The following is a 26,568-nucleotide window of genomic DNA, read 5'->3' as shown; positions in this document are numbered from 1 at the left end:
TACAACTGTGTCAGTGAGTTAAGCAACACATCTTAACTTATGTAGAGTAAGTATAAGTGTTGCTCATTTATTTGGTAGTCAAGGGTTATCAGTGATATTGGGATGTAAATCTGTGTCTGCTACTACAAAAATGACAATTGCAACCAACTGAATTTGAAGTTTGAAAATTGCAAGCTACTTATTGAGTTGATTTTGAGTTTAGCGTCCCGTTCAGCAGCGAGGCTACACGAGACGTGGGGCTACTGATCAAGGTGGAACCCGAACCACGTGAGCTCCCGCCGGGAATCGAACCCGGATCTCCCACACCAAAGGCGCGTACGCTAACCATATTTTTATTTTCTACTGCAACCACTGTTCAGGACTACTAGACACGACAGGGACACGAACACAGAAACATCGAGGACAGTTAAAATTCCACCCTTGCTACTACAGAGGGACTCAAACCCCCAATGGGCTTCACCTAACAATCATCCACATAACGCCTCAGACCGCTCGGCTACACCCACCGGCCCTTAGCCACGAAGGATCTGTACGGTACTTATTGAGTTGGCACGATATTTAACAAGCGCGTTTCGTTTCACATTGTGAAATTACGGTATACTTCCGAACTATGGCAATTGAAGACTAGAGGGGGAAAAGGAGATAAGTCAGTTTTTTTTATAACTTCACACAATTTTCCTGTTTTCCACTTACTTGCCTCCTTCTTCCCTTGTGGGTGAAATCTCTAGCATTAAACTTCTTAGTGACTAACCTTCTTCTTACTCTGGAATTTATTCGATGCAAACTACACCTTTCAGGCTACCTAGACCCTAATTCTGCTGTTAACTCATTTTCGACCATTTCTTGACTTATCTCCTTTTTCCCCTTGTGGTCTTCAATTCAATACTCAAATTTGAAGTAGTACATCTATAACTACTCGTTCCTATAGATTAATAAGATACGACCTGTTCCTTGGATGTGGAATCCATATCAGAATGCCTTTATACACTAGGTATTACTGTTTTTGTTCTGTCGTGATAAAGGTTGAAACCGGAAATGGTTAATTTTAACTACTTCCAGATTCAATTGAGGGTTAAGAGACGAGGTAAAACCTATTCTTTCAAAGCTGAATCGATTAATAAAAACTCCATCTTGATATATGTTACTGTGTCTGTTCTACACAAACCATTGAAAACGGAAGTAGTAGCAATTACAACCACTTCCGGTTTTGGTAGAATGTGCCGGGATGAGAGAGAGGACATGATCTCTTGAGAACCTTATTCGATTCCAGAAACAGGGAGCATTATGGCTCAGTGGTAGAGCGTTCATCTCTGGTGCGTGGGGTCCCTGGTTCGATCCCAGCTCGCGCCAAGTGGGCTTTGTGGTGGACAACCATCGTGTGCGTGGGAGTTCTCCCGTTTCCTCCCACTTTCTTCATTCAATCATTTCATTCAATTCTCCGTCTCCTTTAGCCTAGCCGGCATAACCATGGGACGCAAAACTTAAAGATTTCATTTCATTTCGATTCCAGGAAACCACGTGCCGTTATCTATCACCATTTTTGTTCTAAGGTGAAAAGTGTTGAAACTTTAAGTGGTTAACATTCAGTTCTTGAGTTCTACGTACATTTACAACACTGATGTTATGAACATAGAATTAACGTGAGCTCCAAACCATGACCACGGCTTGAATGTAGCGGAGACTATTATGTGAGATCAACCTTAACAATATATAGGCCATTATCCACCACACTATCTCGCCTAAAAAAAGACCTGGATTATAGGACCTTGCCACCAGCTTCGGATACGTGCAGGAACAAAGCAAGTGCTTGAACAGTGGCTGCTTTTAAAGGAAGGCACATCGTTAAAATAATGTAAAATGCATCGCTACTACGTGAGGAAAGACAGCTTAGCTAATTTTTGCATAAATTTTCAGTAGTTTCATAAAACTTTCTTCGTTTCGCTTGTAGCTCAAAATTTAAATTTTAACCGATGTACCTTATTTCTGTCAAGAGCCGCCACTGCGCTTAAAATAAGTAAAATCATGAGATAATGCAAGTTTAAAGTGGAAACCCTGCAACAATTAACTTTCTTATGTGTTTCGCTTTGTTACATTTCTCTCTGAGTGTATCTCCTCCTGCTCTGCAATTCTCTCCCAAATCACGCTTTGAACTGAGCTACCACACTTTATGCTGCTCTAGTTTCCAGTAGAAAATCCCATGGGGACTTGTTAGTGTAATTTCGTAACATCTCGTTAGAGGGCTCTGCTAGTTGTGCTCCTGGGAGTGCTCGAGGTTTTTCGCGCACGCACCCAAAGATCAACGTTAGACAAAGTTCGGCTCCGGGTCTTCCGGTTTAACGAAAACGGAAATAGGAAGGGAGGGGTGAAAAGTGAATCCAGAAATGACAAAGCAAAGTTGTTAACAAACGAGAGAATCTTCTGAATGAGAAAGTAGTATTTAACTCATGTCACGTGACGGAGTTGAAACTATACAACTACTTTTAATACTAAATATATGAAAGTGCAAATTTTCTTCACACACACACACACAACATCGGGACGCGAAAGTACAATTTATGTTAAAATATGTGGTACGCAATTGCATCAATCTTATAAATAACAAAACTTCATGAAAGAATTTATCCAGTCAAGTATTGTCACAGATTGTAAAATTACCAGCAGAAATCATCACACCCAACAGTGGCGTATTGTGTGGGCTTCTGGGCATACCGCTGTTAGCTCTAGAATATTACAAAATAAGTTATTATAATAAAAGCTAATTTACATTGATAATTTTATATTTTAGTATACTCTTCAATGATACAAGTTTCCGAGAGCTTTATGTATTTAGAAATATCCACTAGCTTCTTTGCACGCAATCTGTCTCCCTTCTTAAGAGATCTTCGATTTGGCAACGTAGCACAAACCTATGTACTTCAGAAAGAATCGTGTAGTCATCAGCACATTCTCCTTTGCTCCACCTGCAGTAGCTTACGAACGGGCAGCCAGATAGTACCAGTTGCCTATAGAGTAATCGGTTTCTTGAGCGTGCGCGAAAGGTAAAGGGAAGTTATACGAGTAATGACAGCGCATTTTGGGGGTCGCTGGGAATTGTTTCGGACATCTTGAGCCTCGTTCCGTAGCGGTTTGCGTCAACGCAAGACAAATTGGTCCTTATGCAGAGTCGTTTTGACGTATGATTAGCATCATACTAAAGGTCTGATTACTGCAGGAAACATACGTTAGTCGAACTCTTTAGTATGGTACTAATCACGCATCAAAACAACTGCATAACGTCCATTATGTTTTACAGTATTTTGCGATAGTTGGAATAGCTGTTATAAATACTTGTATCATTATTTGCGTTATGTTGCAAAGGCTCTTAAAACTTAGGCTCCTTCGCTGGTTAATCGCCTATTTCATCGTTCTTTATTACTCACACAACTTCCATTTACTCTGATGAGTAGTTACCACCTATCCAAAACAAAATGTAGGAACACTTCACGCAGCGCATGAAGGTAGAAATATATGATCCTTTTTCTACAGTAACCAGTAAGTTAAAATAAGTCTTTCTAATGAAGAGCAAATCATATTTATTATTATTATTATTATTATTATTATTATTATTATTATTATTATTATTATTAGTAGTAGTAGTAGTAGTAGTAGTAGTAGTAGTAGTAGTAGTAGTAGTAGTAGTATTCATGTACAGATGTTATAAAGGTTAGTGGTAACGCAAGCCACCAAACAATTATAACGCCACTGACACCTAGCAAAAGTTATCGCAGGCAAGGTTTCCAATTCAGCACCCTATGCGAAGGAAACGTAACGGCACGCGAAAATGACCCGAGGAACGTACACATTGTTGTTTGAAGGACCTTTGAACACCTCGAATCAACTTCCTAACAATGTTGTACTGTTGATGTGGTAAGGACTCAAAAGAACAGCGTACTGAACAGGAAATATTGCGTTTTCATTTCGCATAGGGCGTCTTACTACTGTGGAACGCAAACAGATGGTGCACTGGGTATAATTACACCATTTTACATTGAACACCACCTATTGTCCAACAATTTTCCTCCTTTTTCGTATCTTGACTAATTACAGACTTTTGATACAACTGCACATATATCAGTGTCTTTTTTTTCAAAGCGGATTGCATAGCAGTTTGCGACAAAAAATCATAGAAATGCGATCCAAAAAAATATTGTATCGGAAAATGCGATACGATTATGATGATAATGTATTACCGAATTGGACCACTTTTCCAAAAAAAAAAAAAAAAAAATACAATTCATTGTCTTTCCTTCAAGACAGAATGGTTGAATTTCCATGTCACATACTAGTAAACGTTCAGTAATAAATACCTTCTCGTTCGAAAGTTCAATCTTTCCCTTATAGTGTATTTTTGATTCACACTAATACAGGGTGCGGCATTGAATTCGGTTATTTTAGAAACGTCATTAAAAGGAAATGATGAAATTTGATTGGGTATAACAAGTTGTAATAGAAACTCGATATGAAAGCATAAACTAATTTGTGAATTTAAGTCACCAAACAGAAAACAGAGAAAACAATGTTGCATCAGAGAAGTTACTGTTCAAAAATAACATGTTGCGAATAAACGACATGACGCTGTACACACTCAGTAAATCTCTTGCTAATGCCATCCATTAGTCTTTGCAATACTTAGGGGAATTCTTGTAGCTCCTTCCTGAATGCGACCTTTCAGTACTGGGAATGACATCCAGACACTAAGAAAACCTATCTTTAAAAAGAAACACTGTGATAGTTTTCCTTCTCATGTAATACTGTTTTCTTTATTTTGTACAACACTATTTTCCATTTGATGACTAAAATTAGCGACACTATTTTCATGTTAAGTTTGTACTCAAACTTCTTATATCCAAATAAATTTCATCATTTCTTCTTAATAATACTTTTAAAATTGCGGCACCCTGTACAAACCAATCCACTATGGAACACACATTATACTACTAGAAGCTGGTCATAGAATTGACGAAAAAATAGGTAGCTTAAGCATTTTGGCATTATATTGCCCCTGAAAATATTCCGTCTTAATGAGATTTTGAGATGCAAGTCCCCAACTTACGTTTCGAAAACAAGATCACTAGCAAAAGCAGAAGACTTTACCAGTATCCCCTTTTCTGTCCTATCTTTTGTTGTTTTAAGCTCTATTAAAGAGTACATGAATGACGCATCTGTTTGATAACATTGGTCCAGAAATATTCTTTTAGTTACGCCCCTTGCTTTCAACTGAAAATGGAGAAAGAAAAGTAGTGTATTAATAAAAAGAGGGAACAACCGAATTACTGGAGGACATCATCTGTAGGTGCAAATTCAATAACACACAAAGAGTGAAAAAGTGTACGACTGGACGGTGACGCAAACCTGAATCTTCTTTATACCATGCCGATACGTTAACCACTACGCTTCCCAGAACCGCCACACACTCTCTGAGTAGAGAACACCGACTTCAGAAATAAGAAATTGTGTAGCTGTTCTGGGAAGCGAAGTGGTTAACATATTGGCATGGTGCGCCGAATATCCCGGGTTCGAGTCTCAGTCCAGTCTTTCACCTTTTAACTCTTTATATGTTAAAGAAATGTAGTGTTAAGTTTATAACTTTCAAGAAGTGGGAAAATGAACTAGATACGAGTTGCATTTGGCAGTAATATTAGTAAATAAATAGTAAGTTCAACTTATTGTGTCTTGATCGTAAAAATCAATTCACTTCGTAGACAGCATAATTCTAATTCTTCGTTTTGTAACGGCGTTACAAATTCAGCACTTAATAGAAAACTGATATGGACGCATTCAAAACCAGCTACTAGCTTAGACAATTTATAGGATAAAATTAGTACTTAAAAAGAAAATACAACTAATATTATTTTTTTCTTTGCGTTGCCTTCCATTATCGTTATTGTTTGTGATATAAAAAACTGTTATTTTATTATTTTCTATTCTCAGAAAAATAAAATAAAATAAAATAAATAAACTACAATAATAAATTGAAAAGTCTATGGCCTATGCAATCCCGAGATTCAATACAACGTTCACAAAAGCTATCCGTTTACTTCTGTCCTTAGCCAACTGGAGTTACTGTACTTAGCCGTTTACTTCTAACTTTCTACTTTGTATTCCTATTTTTGCGAAACCCATCTTAATATTGTAACTTTCTACTTTGTATTCCTATTTTTGCGAAATCCATCTTAATATTGTCCTCACATCTGGGTGTAGGTCTTCCTAATGGTCATTTTCCAATTGGATTACCAGTTAAAGCTTTGAAAGCGTTCCTACATTCTTCTATCCTGGCTACATGACTTACCTACTTGAGCCTCCTACTCTTGATGACCCTAACCATGTTCGTTGAATTATGAAGTTTCTCATTATGAAGTTTCGTCCACTCCCCATTTCCATTCCTCTTGGGTCCAAATATTCGTCTCAGGATCTGGTTTTCTGAAATACTTTCATTCTACGTTCTTTCCTGAGAGTACGCGACCATGTTTCGCAACCATACAGCACAACAGTCATGATTATCATTTTATATATGAAGACCTCGGGGGAAAATAATGATAACCCTCAAACACGTGAACAATGAATGAAAGAGCCTATGCTGCTTGACGCCGGTGGATCTGTTATTGCTGCTAGAAGAATTCCCGAGTTGGTCAACAGATGACAGAGATATGGCCGATTCCTTACAGGTTTCTCAATAGTGTTCACTACGTACCCAAACATTCAAAGCCATGTATCTCAAAATCATATCAGTGTGGGATACCATTATTTTTCCCCGAGGTTTTCACAATTTAAGACTCAAATTGCACGACTAAAGATTCTGAACTGAATAATAACACGCTGCTCTTAATCGACATTTAATTTCTTCGTGGATAAAGTTTTGGTCAGTTAACACTGATACTTTGTCGAAATATTATACAATATTTTTACGCATGCATAATTAAATAATAATAATAATAATAATAATAATAATAATAATAATAATAATAATAATAATAATAATAATAATAATAATTTCTCACATTGCCGAAAATGCGATACAAAACTTTCAAATTTCTACACAAATTTAAGTTTGTTTACCGACTTCCAAATCAAAAATCAAAATCTAAAAAGAAAGTTCATATTCAATGTATTAAAATTTTGGTTTATATGTTCGTCTCCAATCCTTTCGACAATGAAGTCTGGAAAACCACAAGTGCTAGGAACGTTCCGCTTTCGCTGGTCGATTTCAAATTTTGTATAGGTTGTCCAGTTCTAATTGAATATGGCCGTTATTTCTTTATTACATTTTCTGTGTACACTGGAATTGTTGAAATTTTAAAAAAGTAAAGCATCATATCCTACGAGTTATACATTACAACACATCATAATTGTATAGAGAGTTGCATATTTCTCAGGTGTTCGTTTCATGGCCAAATGATAATGAAAAACTAGGAATAACCATTTCTCCAGACTAAGATGGATCTTTATTGTTTGGAGTGTTTTGCCCAATGCCCATATATCACTGACATAATTAATTGTACGTGTAATGTATTTGCTTATTACTGCATGCAAGAAGAAAGAAAACACTGAACATACATGAATTAGAAATTGCAACCGGAAGTAGGCTCACATCTTGCAAACGGTGCGAGATATTGAAAAATAATCGAAAAGATCGCCCCTTTATGGTACCCTTTGCCGATTTTTATCAAGACGTCTTTTACTTGTATTTGTAAAGGGACATGTACAAATGTGAGGAACGACAGGGAGATTCATATTTATATGTGAATGATGCGCGGAGTAGAATGCACAGGTTTAGCTAGTTATATGTAAAGAATTAATGCTTTGAATTAAGCACGAATTATGCTACAGTGTACAGCACGACGAAAGCTCGAAGGGAACAATTAAAGCCTGTGACAAACATTTTGGCATTTCAGCTAAACGAATAAAACACAAGCTCTGGCGTGACGTTGCCAAGTGGTAAACGGGTGTGGCTATGGGTAAGCAGACAAACTACAGCGCGATCAGGTGACAGGGGATAGACGTGGATGTGTGCAAAATAAACATGGCAATACCGCTGGCCTCTCATTTGCTAGCAGCATTTAAAGGGAATTTGGAGCGCCGCCTTAAAATGCCAAGATGTTTGTCACGCCGTTTAGTACTTAAAATCGTAATTGTTACGCCGAAATGAAGAGAGCAGCGTAGTGTAATTTTGTGGAAAGTGATTTGATATATAACCAATATAACCAATATAACCATTTTGTAAACGGGGTTATAAGTGTATATATATATGAGAGCTAACAGTTCAGTGATAGTTGTCACTTTAGATATTTAATTTTTAAATGCCAGTCGCATATTTAAAATTTGTCGCAAAAATCTTTAAAGGCTTAAAAATGGCATACACTGACAGGGGCGAACCCAGAAATTTGTTTTGGCGCGGTTCGGAGTTTGGGGATGGGTTCACCACTAGCAGTTAGTACGTGTATGTGTAGTATTCAACTGGTATTATTGTACACCTGATAAAGCAATAAGTAACTTTAAAGTACTACCACCTATATTTTCAGAGAAAAAAAATAAGAGAACTAAATTGTTTTTATAAGAAAGAGTGTAGTGTACGATCAAATCTTTAAGGTGCATCAATCATTTCTCTGCTAGAGCAACCATGGGTTTCTTATGAAAGTGAATAAATATCTGTCGAGTAACGAAGCTTGGAAGGGGAGTTCCGGACACTGTGGAACACCCCTCTGGCTGCGCCCCTGTACATTGCTATAATTATAGGAATCAATATATTATGTTTAATGCCTTTAATATTGAAAACATTTTCTTGAAAGAAAATTTTGAGATGGAATGAAATCTTTAAATTTAACGTCCCACGGTTATGCCGGTTAGGCTAAAGGAGACGGTCATGATGAGAAGTGAATGAAATGGTGGAATGAAGAAAGTGGGAGGAAACGGGAGAAACCCGAGAAAACCCACAAGCACGGTGTTTTCCACCACAAAGTCCACACGGCGCGAGCTGGGATCGAACTAGGGGCCCCAAGAACCGGAGGTGGACGCTCTACCACTGAGCCACCGCGAATTTTGAGATCGAGACCAACTGAGGAGGCGCGTTAGCTCAGTGGTAGAGCGCTTACCTCTGGTACGTAGGTCCCTGGTTCAATCCTCGTCCAAGTATGTTAGTGGTGGAGAATATCGTGTTCGTGGGTTTTCTAGCGGTACTCCGGTTTCCTCCCACTTTCTTATTCCACCAATTCTTCCATCACCATTCACTTTCTTAACCATCCCTCTCCTTTGGGCTAAAGGGAATAATCGTGGGACGTTAAGCTAAAAAAAACATTTTTTTTTTATTTTCGAGACCAATTGAGGTTAAGACTTAGGAGCTCGGCTTGTGAGTTTGGACAACCATAGATCATGGAGACAAAATATTTTTTTAAAAATCTGCTCCAAAATCATACAATCAAATAGTTTAGTTTCCAAAACGAACGTGAAATGTTAGTGAGATAGCAATAATTTAATTTTCAAGGGCGTTTTGATCTCAATGCCAACATTACTATGAATATACTATTATTATAAAGCATGACCGTAAATTTGTGCACCTCCCATTGTTACTTAATTGTCGATGTAATTGCTTTTACTTCCTAAAGTTACGTAACAATCATCTTCAGGCAATAATGCTCCATTATTGTGAAGCAATAAATGGTATTACTTTTACAACACACGTAACTATGAGCAGAAATTGAAGAACTCGTCAGCGGAGGGGGCAAGGGGGAAATTACGCGGCTGGGATACCTTTGAAAGCTTAAACAAAGTATGTATTCTTCTCTCTCTCTCTCTCTCTCTCACACACACTCACTCACTTTACGACGAACATCCTGTAAAACAAATTCACTTGAAAAAAAAAAAGACCGGGAAAAGCGATTTAAGCATCCCATAAACACTGGTTTAACGACGTCACGGGATGTTCTTGTAAACAGCGTCGAGAGTGCACGCGGCTAACCAAGACCGATCCCAACAGCTCTTGTCAAGAAGCAGGATAAAAAAAATATCAAACGAACACTTGATCTAATGGGAAAAAAGACTCTATCACCAACCACAGGGTTTCTTGTGCCAACAGTAAGGCACTTACGTTGCTGTACTTTTTTATGTTTGTAGCAATAATGCTAGGAACGGAGGCCTACATATGGATTTGCACAACTTTATTAATGCATAAGTAATGCAGAAACAAAGCAAAATGTGTATATTGGAAGTAGAATGTGCGTCACTGTTAAGCATGGTTACCAAATTTGCAAACTTAAAAATATAGCAATGTCGCGTCCCCACAACGTCAAAGATTTTGGTTAGAATACCGAAACTGATGGTATGCAACCAAAATTGCGTCTATGTACAGTTGGGTTACATAATACCAAGGGGGAATTTCTCTGTAATAACCCTTACGGGAACTGAATGGTATTCAACCAACATTACATACGCATAGTTGGGGTGCATACTACTAAAGAGCAAGCTATGTCTTTGGATCAACTGGATGAATCATCTCCTTTTCACCCTCCATACGCTGGTCAAAACTGATGGTAAGCCATCAAGTATTCCTTGAGATTTTGTGTTTCTCGGACAGACAGACACACGGACAGACAGGGTAACCATATGAAAGGGTTCTGGATAAATCGAACTCCTTAAAACAGAGAAGAATTTGCGCCAAATTATATTTAACATATTTTTCTCGCTGTCTAATCCGTAATTGTAACCCTAATATTGTATGTACAACGTAAAGAATAAATTACAAGCATAACCAGAAATAAAACTACTGTCATAGCATTGGAAGCAGTGGCGTATTTACGATTTTGTTTCGGGGGAATTTTGCTAACTTTATTCATGGAAATGTGAAAATTCTGCAAGATATTTAATTTAACATAGAAAATAAAATTTCGGGGCGGGGCTTGAGCCCAGAAGCCCCCCTAAATACGCTACTGATTGGAAGAAATAGAGTTTTGCTTTTGAACTAATATTAAATAATATTTCCCATGTTCAAGCTTTGCTTTTAGTATGCGTAAATTTCACTTAAACTACTCGTTGACGACTAGAACAAAGTAAAACAAGACGATTGTTGAAAAAAAAATATAAATAATAATAATAATAACGTCTAGCAGCTTGGCTTCATCAGACACTACGAATACACAGGCAGTGACAGAATTAATATATGAAAGAGAGTGAAAAACAAGGATGTTATAAAATAGAGGATACGTATCTTCATCCTATGAACTCAGTAAAGCCGAGAAACAACTGAGCATCGTCTGAGCTGGTACGTCTGATTGGCCACTCTCCTTTCCGCCATGTTTGTTGGCTCGAAATATTGCGATCTTAGTGGCGCGGAGCGGGCAGAGTAGGTGTGGGGGAACTGTGACGTATGGCTTCACGATTTTGTTGTATGGGCAGATCCTCTATTTTATAACATCCTTGGCGAATAAATCCACGAACTCTGATTGGTTAGTCAAATCTACAACAACGGGGCACGATGGCTCAGTGGTAGAGTGTTTACCTCTGGAGCGTGGGATCCCCGGTTTCATCCACGGCTAAGTAAGTTTGTGGCAGACAACATCGTGTAAGTGTTTTTTGGAGTAATCCCGTTTCCTTCCACATTCTCATTCCACCAATTCTTCTATAATAATTCACTTGCCTTTAGCATTCGTTTCAGTTAGTGTAAAGGACATAATCGTGGGACGTTAAACTGAAAGATTTCATTTCACTTTCAAATGAACAACAATCACTCCCCTTATACCACATACCAAACAAATAGAAAAACAGAAATGAAAATCGTTATTCTCCTTCCCTCTGTTGACAATCATATACATTCATCTCAAAAAAAAACAAAAAAAAAACAATCTAATCTAATGAACAAAATAAGGTTTACAAAATAAGGTAACTTCTTAAATATGAATACTACTAATATATAATATAAATTATAAATAAATAAACATAAATAAACAACTAATACTAAATTTACAAAAAAAATAAATAAAATAAACCTGTAAAATTAACTTAATTAATCTTTAAGATTCCTTAATAACTTATTCCTCTTTCCGCTGTTTCTCATCTCTTTTAAACTTTGTTTTTTTTTTTTTTTTTTTAATGATAAATTATAGACTTTCAGCCAATTAGCTACAGCATCGTCCCTATTTATCCTAGGATCATGGTTTGTACCTCATTTTCATTATCCTAGAACCCTCATTCTCTTCAGAAAACAACAGCCTTTCAAACAGTATGTGTCACATTTCCCTATCATGTCACTGAGTCCTAAAATTTTGAGAAAAATATGGATTTTTCTAAAAAAAAAAAAAAAAAAAAAAATCTTTTCAAACTTTGAGCCTTCTGGACCCCCTATGTTAACGCACAGATCTCATAAACCAAGTGAAAAAGACTAAGGGATGTACTAAATGTGTATACAAAAATCCAAGCTGCTATCTTGAATAGTGAAGGCGAGAAAAAATATTTACCAACGAGCTAAGAACATACCCACAATGCCCCAGATGAACCCAAAAGACCCGGGTGTAATATACAAATTTCCTGAGACATTCTTATTTATCGCTGGATCATGTTTTATACCTCATTCTCTTCAGAATAAAATAGCATTTCAAACGTTATCATTCACATCAGTCTATCATGTCTACAAGGAGGAAAATTTTGAGGGAAATAGGGATTTTTGGTGAAATATACTTGTTTTCAAGGTTGAGGATTCTCTGGATTCCCCTGTGTTAACGCAAAGATCGTAAAATCAACTGAAAAGTACTAAGGAATGAATACGCGACAAAACGTACTAGCGACAAAACGTACCACCGACAAAACGTACCACTTACCCTGAGGGATGCTTGTGAAGGGTTTTCTAAAAACACTTTAAATAATGACAAGCGACAAAACGTACCACTTGCCTGGAGGGCTACTTGCGAAGAGTCTTCCAATCAGCCATCAAATAATGACAGGCGACAAAACGTACCACTTGATAGGACAATATATAAGTATATATATACCGAATAAAATAAGGTTAAAAGTTGAACAGATTGGTTGTGAGAAAAGTACCGATGCAAGACCAAGACCATGCCTGCAAGATTCTCGCAACGCGAAGACCATACCTGCAAGAATATCACCAGACCAAGACCAGCAAGAATCTTGCATATGCAATATTAGAATATTTGCTGATTTCCATCACACTTTATCCAGGCTTTGGACTGGCAAAATAACTATATAATGTATAAATATAACTACTTTGGCGTGTTTAAAATCAGCTGTGGTTAAGCTATCGTCAACATTTTTTCCTTTTTCTTTTCTTTTTTTTCTTTTTTTTTTTTTTTGGTACGTATTTTATATTTTTGCTTTTCATTTTATTTACATCAGCAGCAAGAATATTTTGGTCTCTTGTCATTTTAGAAGATTCTTGTAGTTTATTCCAGTTTCTGTATGTAAGCTATTGCCTTTAAGTAAGATCTTAGACTACCATTTTCTTCATAGTGGCGCTTCACTGTTCTTTCAGGGCGTTCACCATACTTTACGTACTTCTTCTTCCTCTTGGAGCTTCGAATGTTTAACTCTGACCTCAAAAATGCACAGTGTGATTTCTCGGCTTCTTCCCTCAAACAAATAATGACGTCTTTAACGCGCGGGTTTCTATTCTATCCATTAATTAAATCACATCTAAAAGTGAGACAAGTGTAATATCAGAGAAGGGGGATGGGATAACGAGTCAGTTGTTACGCCATGCCAGCTCTGTTGGCCCGTGTTTCACGATGCGGGCAGGTGTTTTCACGATTCATCTTACAAATATCTCCCAAACCGTTACTCCCTGTTAAAAATCTTAGTGAACCTTCTTTGTAGAAGTAGTCTTAGAAATAAAATGAAAAACGAACAAACAAGCCAGACTGTACGATAACGAAAATATGAGTGATACCGTAAACGCTTCCAGAGGGAGGGGGTCTCGATTTTTACAAATATCCCCTAACCAGTTACTTCCAGCTATAAATTATACTGAATCGTATTTGTACTACGTAATCTTAGGGGGGAAAAAAGAGTGAACGCGCTAGGGTATATAGTAACGAAGATATGAGTGATGCCATAAACGCTTCACAGGGGGGTTTAGGGGAATAGCGGGATAAGCATCGGGGAGAATTTAGGAGAATTTTGAGAAATTATACCTTTACATGTGTGCTAACGATTGGTAGATAATTCATCTTGCTACAAATTTGTTCTGACATTTTCCCTTCATTGACCGGGCTAGAAAATGAAAAGGGGTCAATTCCCACCAGGAAAGCAAAAGGAGATAGGTTATTCGTTATACGTACAATATACCTAATAAGAAAAACACTTGTAGATTAAATATAAGCTTTAGAAATATGAACTACTACTACTACAACTATTATATTATTACTATTATTATTGACCATATAGGTTCGGAGGCCAATTCACCAAAATCTGTTGACTCCATTCTTAGAAGCCCATTATTATTATTATTATTATTATTATTATTATTATTATTATTATTATTATTATTATTATTATTATTATTATTATTATTATTAGTTTTGAAATACTATCAGCTGAACTTCCTATTTGCTACTTATTTCCTATTTTGATGAATGTTGAACAATGACTTATGAGAAATGATAACTTCGATTAAAATTTATTGTGATTACAGAATTTAGCTTGAAGTACCGTGATGAATTCAATATGCTATTTCGATGACAGCAGAAATTATATTCTTTTGACACACATATTCATATGGCCACGTCTCTCGCAAGAGGAAACCAAAAGTGTCATAAAATTCCTGACGTAAGTTGTTAATTTATCACATCATTAACTTCACGAGTGATCAAAATGATGTGTTTGTGCATATAGCTTTCTTTTTATTTATAGACCCTATTAATTGCTGTATATTTATATTTTATTGTTTGTGAAGTCAGTGTCAAGATTTTGTATCCTTGGCCTTTTTCTTTTGGCGCGAACAATTTTTTTCACTCATTCATGTCTGCATACTTTCTTTCATCTGTAGCGAAATGGATCCTCAGAAATGTGCATCGGAATATATAAAAGAGCAACCTTTGTGTAGATTTAGGCCATCTGTCCCGAAGGAAAAGAAAGGATGTTTCCATGCTTCTTTCCTACCGCGTAGGGTCTTTGTTTCTTCAATTCCCCGTTTCAGTACAGTGCAGTTTATTGTACGTGTAACATGGAGCACGCTGCTAGTACACTTGGAGTGGAAGAGCAATTTTTTTTGTTTTTTTTTTTTTTTTGTTTTGTTCTTATACTTACCGTACTTGTAGCATGTAATTATGCTGCTGCTAGGAATGGTAGGAAGCGACTATGGGTGAGGGATTGGATAAGACGTCGTTATGGCCATGGTATTCACTCCACTCTTTTACCAGAGTTGAGGATCAATGACAGTCATTCTTATTTCAACTACTTACGAATGACTGACGAAAGTTGTTCTTTGTTCAATGACGTCACTCATGATGAAAGAAACAACTGTCCATAGGCGGTCAGAATCTCACATACAGATGGATGTATGAAATATATAGCTGACGTATATAATATACGTATACATGTGTAGTATACGGAAGTTTGTTAGATGTCAGACACCCTGCAGCGACATGATATAATGTCTAAATGAGAAAAAGGCAGTAACTATGTAGTATATGGATAACGTATGCTTCGTACAGATTTCCGTACTAATCGTAAGGATTCCATATATTTGTACAACATACCGCTGTCCGAATAACGGATTTTTCTCAGTGTACACATAATTCTATACTATATGCAATAGTATCATATATACTTTGATTTTCATATTTATATTGTCAATGTAAATAGCAACAATACAAAATATCAATATCAATATCAAAATACCTGTGTGTTTTTTTGTAGTTTCAATCAAATCATAGGGTCAGATAATGGGGGATCAGGGCCGTCTTACGCATCCTTTTGCATTGTTTGCTTAATATATGGCCAAACATGTCTTGAGGTTGTGAACTGTGGAACCTTTTACGTACTGCGAGCAGTGGCGGTTTTAGCGGGTAGACACGGGAGAAAAATATATAAAACTGAAAATATATAAACACTAAAAGATATAGTAAAAAGTAAATATATTTTCACTTTTTCTATTAATGGTAAATAATTATTTAATAAACAGCATCAACAACTACTGTAAAAGTAATTTCCTATTGTCATTAATCAATCGAATGTGCATATGTATCCATACGCGAGGAGCGGACCAACCCAAAATTAAAATCCTAAAACCGCCCCTGACTGCGAGCTTTAGCATGTTGGAGGTGAACTACTGGAAAACAATACAATTGAAATGACTTGATACTAGACCGAAGTAAGTTGTTTTATCTTTGTTTCAGCTATAATGTCAAACGGTTTACTTGCAACTCAGTCAGTCAATTTTCAATTTATATGCAGTTAGCTATCTTTTTTTCTTTTTCTTTAATCACATTCATTTTTACTGATATAGATGTGAATAACGCTGCTAATAAGAGAATAGTATCTAGTTATTTTTCCAAGAAGAACAAGTAGAATAACATCTAAAATTTATGATAAAACTAAAAGAAAGAGTTATTCTTCTTACAGAATTATTGCGAAAAAATGAAATGAAATCTTTAAGTTTTACGTCCCACGGTTATGCCGGTTATTCTAAAGGAGACGGTGATGAGATATGAATGAAATGGTGGAATGAAAAAAGTGGGAGGAAACGGGAGAACCCCGAGAAAACCCAGGAGCATGGTGTTTGTCCACCACAAAGTCCACACGGCGCGAGCTGGGATCGAACCAGATACCCCAAGAAACGGAGGTGAACGCTCTACCACTGAGCCACCGCACGTTTCTATCTACAATCAAAATATAGGCATAATTAGAATAATTGCAAAACCTAAGGATTTCTGCTCAAGTACAACCCTGAAAACTATGTACATCGGTTCAAATTTCCATTTAATCCATCATATATATATATAATATTATTTGGTGACAATTAGTTTATCGGAAAAAACATTATTATTATTATTATTATTATTATTATTATTATTATTATTATTATGAAAATTAGTAACTGTGAAAGATAATAACTTCGATTAAAGCTGCTATGATTACAGAATTTAGCTTGCAGTACCATCCTGAATTCAGTATGCTATTTTGATATCTGTGAGGAAGCTAAATTATTTCGATGCCTACATTCATGGAACCGAGCTGTTAACAAAAGAAGAGACACTTGTTTTCCCTGGCAGTCGTAAAAGTGTGTATTTTGGCTCTTCCCCCTCCAGCCCAAAAGAAACCGTTGTTTCGAAAGCGGCGCAACTGGATTTTCTTTTATGTCAGCGGGAGGGCGATAGCAGGTAGCAAGCAAGACGGCCCAAAAAGTTGGACACTGTTGAACTTCTTGCAAGATGGAAAAAAAATGTTTTATGACCCTTTCAAGACTGTGTGTACACGGGGAAATATGGTAGGGTTTCAAGATTTTTTTTATGACAGCTACAAGATCTTGTACAGCGGGGGACACTTCTAAATGGTACACCTTAGCCGTAAATCTCCATATGGCTGTACCATTTAGAAGTGTCCCCCACTGTACAAGATCTTTTATGGTGTACACGGGGTTTTATTCCTTTCCAGCCTGCACTCACTCAAGGTCAACTTTTTCCTTGAAGTGGTACGTTTTGTCGCGGATTAAATATCTGAAATGTTTTAATTAGTCCATGACAGGTTGTAATTTATATAAGTGGTACGTTTTGTCGTGGAATACATATCAGAAATGCTTTAATTAAACCATGACAGGTTGTCATTTATGACAGGTCATCAAAAGTGGTACGTTTTGTCGCGAAAATTCAAGTGGTACGTTTTGTCGTTGGTACGTTTTGTCGGGACACCCTAAGGAATATACTGAACACGTGTACATAATTTCAGGCTTCTATGTTGAAAATAAAGCTAAAAAAAAAAAATACCAATTTGCTAAGAATATCCCCACAATACCCCAGATTCTAGTATCTGGATCTCAGGTAAAAATTTCCTAAGACATCCTTACTTACCTTAAGAACATGATTAGTACCTCATTCTCCTCAGTATAAAGCAACCTTTCAAACGGAACCATTTACGTACCTCCACCGTGTACCTGAAGTGAGAAAATTGCGAAAGAATGGATGTTTTTGTTAAAAACGTCCTATTTTACCTTTTTGCCCCTCTGGACCCCCTTGTGTTAACGAAGAGATCTGAAACAAACCTGAAAAATACTAAGGGGTGCACTGAATGTGTGAGCAAAATTTCAATCTTTAAGGTGCAGAAGTAAGCCCGCCGAAAATTAATAAAAATAGGACTAACGCAATATTCATTTAAGTTATGACGTCATCACTCCCTATGTCTCGACACAGGGAGGCGTGAAACCATAGGGTAATGTGTTCAACAATGCCTCCAGACTTAAAAAAGAAACGAAGTAAAAAACTATATTAGTACAGTGAAATCTCTCTAAAGCGGACAGCCGTGGGGAATCAAAAATTGTCCGCTATATAGAGGTGTCCGCCTTAAAGAGGTTTCAATATTTTCTTACGTAAATTAATAATCAAGGTAATATGTAATTAGAAAAACAATTTTTGCATGAATCGTGTATTTACGAATATTACCAAAATGTTACCATATCTGCATTACCCTCCGCCATCCAATACTCTATGCTCGAGGCACATTGAAATAAGATGCCATAGTTCTCTGCAATTTACACTTATCACTACTTACTACGTTTTCAGTATGTCGCTTTAATTTGTTGGTTAATTTCAGTCCAGAAGTGTCTTTTTTGAGACAATATGCATAACCACGGGCAAGAAATACCAAACTTGTCTTCTACTTGGTCAGAGATTCCAGAGGGACAGTAGCATATGTCATCCCAAACGTCGGGCAACTGTCAATCACTTTTGTGTCTAAATTAGCTTGGGTGGGAGTGGGATGCATACAAAATACATGAGAGTGTTGCTAAACAGAGACGCTGCATCTGGGTTCCTGAGCAGACAGTTGAGGAAGCTAAATGTCACATTGCTTCCTTGGTTACATATATGAAAAATGAATTTTTACTATACTTTTTAACTTGTTTCTAGAAAAAGCGTCCGTAATACGGAGGTAAATAATACCTATAAAAGAAAGAAAAGACTGTCCGTGTCCGTACTAGAGAGTGTCCGCTTTAAAGAGGTTTGCCAATATGTTTTCCCTATTGCAGTGTTTGGGGATTAGAAAATGTGTCCGTTACGGGAGGTGTCCGTTAGTAGAGGTTTCACTGTACTTTTTAATCGAATAGGGAAGATACTACCTTATCGTGCACAAATACACAATAAAGTTTAAAGGGGTTATGCATTAATTCTGTCACTAGTTGTGCATTTATAGTGTCTGCTGAAGCCAAAATGAACAGTTGGCGAAACTGTTAAACATTAATATTTTTTTTACAAAGAACGTATTGATTTGCTGAGAGAGTAGTCAGATTTAATATTAAATGTGGGATCATACGTGCTTTTATGGTGGCAAGCACAGAATATATTCTCAATATTGTATCAAGTTTGATTAAATCTATCGAACAGCTGTTGAAATTTTATCAATACCAGTTTCAATATAGCCAGCACTATCTAGGAAACCCCAGATCCAATACTTCTTCAAAACGACAAGACACATACTACACGCTGTGAAGATAATCTATAAAATTTAATACAGACCAATGGTCCAAGAAAAGATAAATTGTGGGCCTGAAGCGCAAATGTAGGAGGTCACCGTGAAAGCATCCCCACCCCATACACCAACCACACGTCGACCACCACCAAAGAAACGGCGCTCGCAAACACATCACTCACTCCTTTCCCAAGGGATAAAGCGATCCCCGCTCCACACCCACAATCGCACACAGATAGCCCTTTTTTCAACCTGACTAAATCCTCTGTGGAGAGAATCGGAAATTGGATACCAGATACTTCTCAGTCTTCTATCTCTTTGTCGTAGGACGCTAGTGAAGTGCCTCTTCAATCTTCCACGAACAAAGGGGCTCTGATAGACCGATTGCTAGTAGTAGCCAACGCTGAGGGCCTTTTCACGCTTTTCGGAGATACTACGTTTTTCAATATATATATAAGACAAATATGGCAGAGAATATATAAACGTAAATTTTCCATATGGCTTATGCAACGCGGGAAAAGATCAACAAAATTTTTTAGAAATAACTGAGTCAAAATATATGTGACAGGATGAGTCAAAAGTCTTCCTACATAGTGAATTTCAATTTAATATATACCTGCCACCGCCAGGGGTAAAAGTGAATCTTAAAAGATAGGGGAACGTTAGATATCAGCATGACGTCACACCGTTTTCCCTGCCTATCTTTGTTCATTGTAATATGTTAGGAACTGGGGGGACGTCATACCTATTTTTTTTCGAGGTGAGGGGAGGACGTGCCCCAGCATTCCCCTTCACTTTTACCGCTGGCCATCACACAAACTGCTAACGAAGATGACATACTAAAAATAATCAAAATTTATCATTTTCTTTTGGTTGTTTTCCAACTTTGTGGTGGACAAACACCGTGTGCGTGGTGCGTTGGTTTTCTCGGGGATCTCCCGTTTCCTCCCACTTTCTTCATTCCACCATTTCATTCATTACTCATCATCACCGTCCCCTTTAGCCTAGCTGGCATAATCGTGGGACGTAATTTCATTTTTCATTTTTTTCTTGTTTTCCAAAAGTGAAAGGGAATTTTTTCGAGTGTTACGTCCTACGATTATGTCGGTTAGGCTAAAGAAGTCGGTGATGATGAGAACTGAATGAAATTGGTAATGAAGAAAGTGGGAAGGAACGGGAGAACCCCGAGGAAACGCACGCACACACTGTCTGTCCACTATAAAGTTCACTTGACGCGAGCTGGAATCGAACCAGGGACCTCATGCACCAGAGGTAAACGCTCTACCACTGAGCCATGTGGCCCTTCATACGTGAGAGGAGATAATAAAATGAAACTTACTCCACAATCATAGATAATGCTATTCTCCAACAGAAAATATGAACCTGAAGAATTTTCAGTATTGCTATCCATAGAAATTACAGTGTTGCCAGAATAACATTTCCCCAAAAATCTAAGTTGAGGCAGCGACTAGAGGGACGAACTCAACTGCTTTTGATTACGTATCATGTTTGTTGTAGAATAGCATTATCTATGATTGTGGTAAGTTGCCTTTCATTATCCTCTTTCGTTTATGAAAGAACAAAAAAAAAAAAAAATGGAAATTTTGTATTATTTTTAGTATGTCAGGCTCTTAATGTAGAGGCATGGCCGTGCACATGGTGGGGAAAGTTTTACTATTGCCTTCCCCTGAAATTTCGAAGGGGTTTTAATTTTTCGAAATACATGTAAAAGCAGTTTTCCTTACTTACACACTATGATATTTAACACTTTAATTCCTGGCCTCACTTAGGTCAAATGTAAACTACTTCTGATCATACTTAACGTTTCATAATAAAATTTTGTCAGTTATTTCTCTTTCTTTAATAGCTAATCTTATTTTCAAAAATGTAACTTTCTGTTGAAAGTACACTACAGTTCCGTTTAACCAGGCCTCCAGTTAACCAAATAGCTATTTAAAAAAGAAAAAAAAACTTTAACTCTTCAAGTCGGTTCGACGTACACGTGTACAGTCCCTCGTAGTGCTTCTAGAGGCAATTCAACGTACATGTATATGTGACGAAATGATGCACATTCTGCCATCTGTTGTTCTCCTACAAAAACGAAAACGCACGTCACTCAAGAGTAGACTGCAGTGTGCTGCAGTCTGTTGCTTTCCCTTCTTATTACATGAAATTATGTGCGATTGGATCACCTCCTTCAGAGAAAAAAAAAATCTAAGCCTCAAAGACGATGTGTAGTATCTAGAAAGAATGGGGAAAAAAGGCAAATTTTTTACTGGTGTCCAGATTCTGAAGTAGGCCTATGTTTTGAAGCATGTTTTAAACTGTACCATACAAAGCTGGACTTCTAAACTAACAAGAACACAAGACAGAAGGAGCATTTTGTAATATTTATGTTTCTAATCTTATTATTATTTTTGTTATCTATATTATAAAATTGAAAATGTCTATGTTTCTGACTCTTAATTTCTTGAACCGCCAGACCGATCTCGATCAAATTTTCAACATATATGAGGTTTGGGCCTGGGATGGTATTTATCTATCCTATTCACTTTGACGATAACTTTGGGGAGGAGGTAGGAGGGGGAGATATATAAAATAAATAAAACTTAATAACTCTTGAACCACCGGACCGATCTCGATCAAATTTCCAAGATAAAGTTGGAACATGAGATGCTTTTTGTCATATCACGTTGACGACGTTAACTTAAAGTAGAGGAAAGACATTTACAAATGATCGAAAATGACCAATATTAGTGTCGAATCTATAGTATTTGAGGTCGCTGAGATGAACAGCTACACTTCTGGTGCCATTTAAATCCAAACTGAGCCCCGCAAAAATTGTGGGAGGGAGGGGGTATACATATATATAATCAAAATTACCAATATCAGAGTCGAATTCATACTTTTCGGGGTCGCTTAGGTGAACAATAACACTTCCGATGGCGTGGCCCGCAACATGGGGAGGAGAGGGAATATAAAAATCATCGAAAATGACCAATATCAAGGAGCGCTTTAGTAATAGTAAAAAGTGACTGACTAACGAAACATTACTATTTTTTCTTAATTTAACCCAGGGAAGCGGGTAACAAATGCTAGTTATACTATAAATGTCGCTATCTATATATTTTTGTGTAGTTTGAAGATTTGGTTACAAGTTCTGAAAATTTCATTGTAATTGAACAAGTGTTTTTTAAAGATATGTTCAATTTTGTGATATTATCCGAAAATTGCTGTCTTGGTGATTTAAAACTACCGCAGTAGCAAGGTGCAAAATTATAACAGGCTAAGTAGAGAAGGACGAGAGAAAGAAGAGTAAAAGCTCATCGCATTGGAACGTTTCGACATAGAAAGTTCACATATTTGAACACCCATAATTATTAAGCTGCGTAACATCATGGATACCGCAAAACTCTAGTTCACCCGATAATTAGGTCTACATATATAATACGTGTTAATTACATATGAACTACTCTAATTAATTTGCGAACATCCAACAATACTGTCACTTCATTTACCATTCAGTAAGTTATTAATGGGAAAAATGTTCTTCCAAAAATACTACGGGAGGGAATTCTCTCCAACCAACCTGGATTTCGCACTCTCTGGGCCGCCCGTAGGCAATTTGGTGCCCCGTACAATGGCATCCTTATTGCCCCTTTTCTTCAGAAAGAACAAAACTTAAAGCCACCATTTTAAGTATGCTACCCTATCATGAACGACGAAGGGGAGAGAAAAAGCACTCACACTCAGAAAGTCCTAAATACAATTTCGTTATGTCTCTTTTCTTTTTTTTAAAAAAAATAATATATTATGTTAGCGAAAGGTGAAGCAAATAAAAGTGCAGAGGAAGGATGGTAATCCTTTTCATAGAATACAATATCGAGATTCAATCTCAATATATCAATTTGCAATTCAAGTATAACTAGTCCTTTTATATTTATTTCTTGATTTTCCTTCTACATCTGTTAATTTAAAAAAAGACAACTTTTTTTCCACCTTCAATGATAAGGAGCTTGTTTCTGACAAAGAGAAAACTACTTTTCATATCAAAACTGTGATAACTAAATGGAACAGATGTTCACTACTGTTCGAGAATTGAGTTTTAGTATTTGACAAAAATCAAGAAAGTCATGCTGGGATTTGTTTGACCATTTGCTTTAGCACTCTCTGTGTAACCTTAAACTAATGCGACCTAAACATGATTTATGAATGCATTATTCCAATAGAAGGTCAGCTTAATAAATTTAACTACCATCCTCATGAAGTCTGTTTCCAACAAGAAATATTTATTTTAAATAATATAGTTTGGACAGATTTTGCTGCCCCGTGCAAATGCACGTATTTGCACATATCGTAGAGCCGGCCCTGTACACACTGTATGGAGGCACCAGAAAAACAATGAAATTTTTCATGTTATATTGCTGACCTTGCACGTATCTTTTACTCCCAACTTATATGAATAATTCACGTAAAATATTCTACTTACAGAAGTCGAGAATAAAACATACATTTATTCTACAGGACTTCTGTTTTACCACATACATCTTCTTTGAACAATAACAACAAGAAAGCATGTTAAACTAAGCTGACGGTCTTCTCAATAGCCGCCCATTTTTTGTTTCGATGTTCGTGTCATGCAAGAGGACTTGAAGAGAATAATTTTTGAACACTTCCGTTCTGGTCACGCCAAATCGACATCTCAAGGCTCTGCCTCATCTCTCTAACTTTGACATCACGCGAGAGACGGACCCTGAAACTTCCCCAAGTGGAACTGTTGCACAGACTGGAGCAGCGTTCTCTTCCTGTCGTAAAGCAATATCTCACGCGATCTTTGCGAAACCAAAGCTCCACGACTATTATTATTATTGTTACAAAGCAATGACAAACGTCCTAAGACTGGCAGCACGAACAAGCCAAAACTACATTATTATGAATGATGAATAGATCACAGGCAGTACTACTACACAATTAGACACATGTGGTACCCTTTAGATCAGGGTTTCTGGGGTCGCGAAGATAAGCGGAGAAGATATATATGACTTAATGACCCTAACAATGTTTGGTAAACCGTATAAATTATGCAGTTTTTTCTTTATAAAGTTTCCGTCATTTCTCATTCCCGTCTCTTTTAAGACCAAATATTCGTCTTAGGATCTTTAGGATTTAGGATTTAGATTTCTGGATGGCATCTAAGGCCATTTGGCCTTTCACGATTTGAGGGATGACGTCTCTCGGCGAGCACACAATCCGGGGAAAGGGAAGAAAGGATTGAGGAAGGAAAGAAGCGGACTGGGACCTATAAATTAGGTACCACCCCGGCATTTGCCTGGTGTGAATGAGGAAAACCCAGGAAAACCTCAGTCAGGGTGGCTGGCCTGAAAAAGCGTTTACACTTTTTCGACCGAGTGCCCACACTGGTCTTAGAATCTTGTTCTCAAATACTTTCAGTCGGTGTTCTTCCCTTAAAGTAAACGACCATGTTTCGCAACCACACAGAACAACAGCCATGATTATCGTTCTATATACTTTAAGCTTCAAATTCCTCGACAGAATACGCGAAGACAAACGATTTTGAACTGAATAATAACACGAATTCCCAAATAAATACAGTAAATACAGTGTTTGTCTAGTGCTCACTTCTGCTATAATGGTTCATGGTTCGATTCCAGGCCAAGCCATTTTATCGTGCCTGTGGGTTTTATCGGTTTTGTTTCCTTCTACATTCTCATTGCAACAAATCTTTCATAATTATCCATTTACGTTAATCACGAGTCTCCTTTAGCCTAAAGAGCATAAATGTTTGCCATTAAACTAGAAATTCATTTCAAATATAGAGTATTCCAAAAATAAAAATAAAAAAGATAATGAATTCCTGGCAGCTTGGGATCATGAGATTCAGAATCTTGGGGGTTCGCTTGGGAACAGTTCAATAATCGAGTCTTAGGAAGGCCCTACACGATTTAAAGCTTAATTCACACAGAGCGTACCGTTCCTTGGCCAAGCCCCGTCCGTGGCGTTATCCACAAAGTTTCATTTCAGACGTTGACATTGAAAAATCATTGTGTTATCTTTATATATATATATATATATATATATATATATATATATATATATATATATATATATATATATATATTTCACATGACGTACCGTGCCTGCGCTGCTCCCATGCCATGCCCCGAGAGGCCATCTTGAAGAGAAACTAGCCCGGTCGTGGCTAGTTAGCCGCAATCCTTCGGCTTTCTTCGGAGCACACGAAGCGACACGAAGGTTACCAGAACCAAGGGAAATTGTGTAGAAAGCAGTAGCGGCACGGCACGGTACGTCATGGTATGTATGAATTTTCGCGGCCGTGGCACGGACGGAGCGTAGCAGGGAAATGGCTTCTGCACGGCACACTATGTGCGAATTAAAATTAAAAAATCTCCTAGGGTTGCTTGTAGTGTGAAAATGTCACAGCATATGACTTCAGATAACACTAAATCAGGATATTGAGAATCATAGACAGGCGTGGAAATAAAGACATCGAAGTGGCAGTGTCCATGTCTGTAGCGACAACTGTAGATCTGTGAATTAATCAATCAAACGTGAAATAGCCTTGTTGCTGATGTTCCCAATAAACCACAATCAACCAGTCAACTTAAATAAATATTCCTTTCAGTATGATGATACACTCAGACATTACATCTCCGAGAGATGGAAAAATTAACGAGAATTCACAGTAGTTTAATAGTCCAAACGAGGAAACGGTTTCGGAGCAAAAAAGAATGATTACTTACCTTTTTGTTCGATTTGAAGACATTACACTTAAACACATTGCTAGCTCCATCTCGGGCAATATAACTGAAGATCTTCAGGTCCTGAGAGTCATGAGAAACGTAGAATATCCTAAAAATAAATAAATAA

At 37.1% G+C, this 26,568-nt stretch overlaps 1 protein-coding gene across 1 annotated transcript in view; it reads right to left on the bottom strand.

The window, feature by feature from the left end:
* LOC145674663 (uncharacterized) overlaps positions 1-26,568 on the bottom strand; it is a 583,703-nt gene that overhangs the window by 199,108 nt on the left and 358,027 nt on the right. The window contains exon 5 of the mRNA XM_081744885.1: positions 26,442-26,550. Coding sequence (XP_081601011.1) covers positions 26,442-26,550 — 109 coding nt within the window. The remainder of the gene's footprint in view (positions 1-26,441; positions 26,551-26,568) is intronic.

This window comes from Thermobia domestica, chromosome 17, assembly GCF_964235325.1.
Source record: "Thermobia domestica chromosome 17, izTheDome1.hap1.1, whole genome shotgun sequence".
In the NCBI taxonomy this organism is placed as follows: domain Eukaryota; kingdom Metazoa; phylum Arthropoda; class Insecta; order Zygentoma; family Lepismatidae; genus Thermobia; species Thermobia domestica.
Note: the sequence above shows the minus strand (reverse complement) of the source record. Positions and strands in the feature narration are given on the sequence as shown.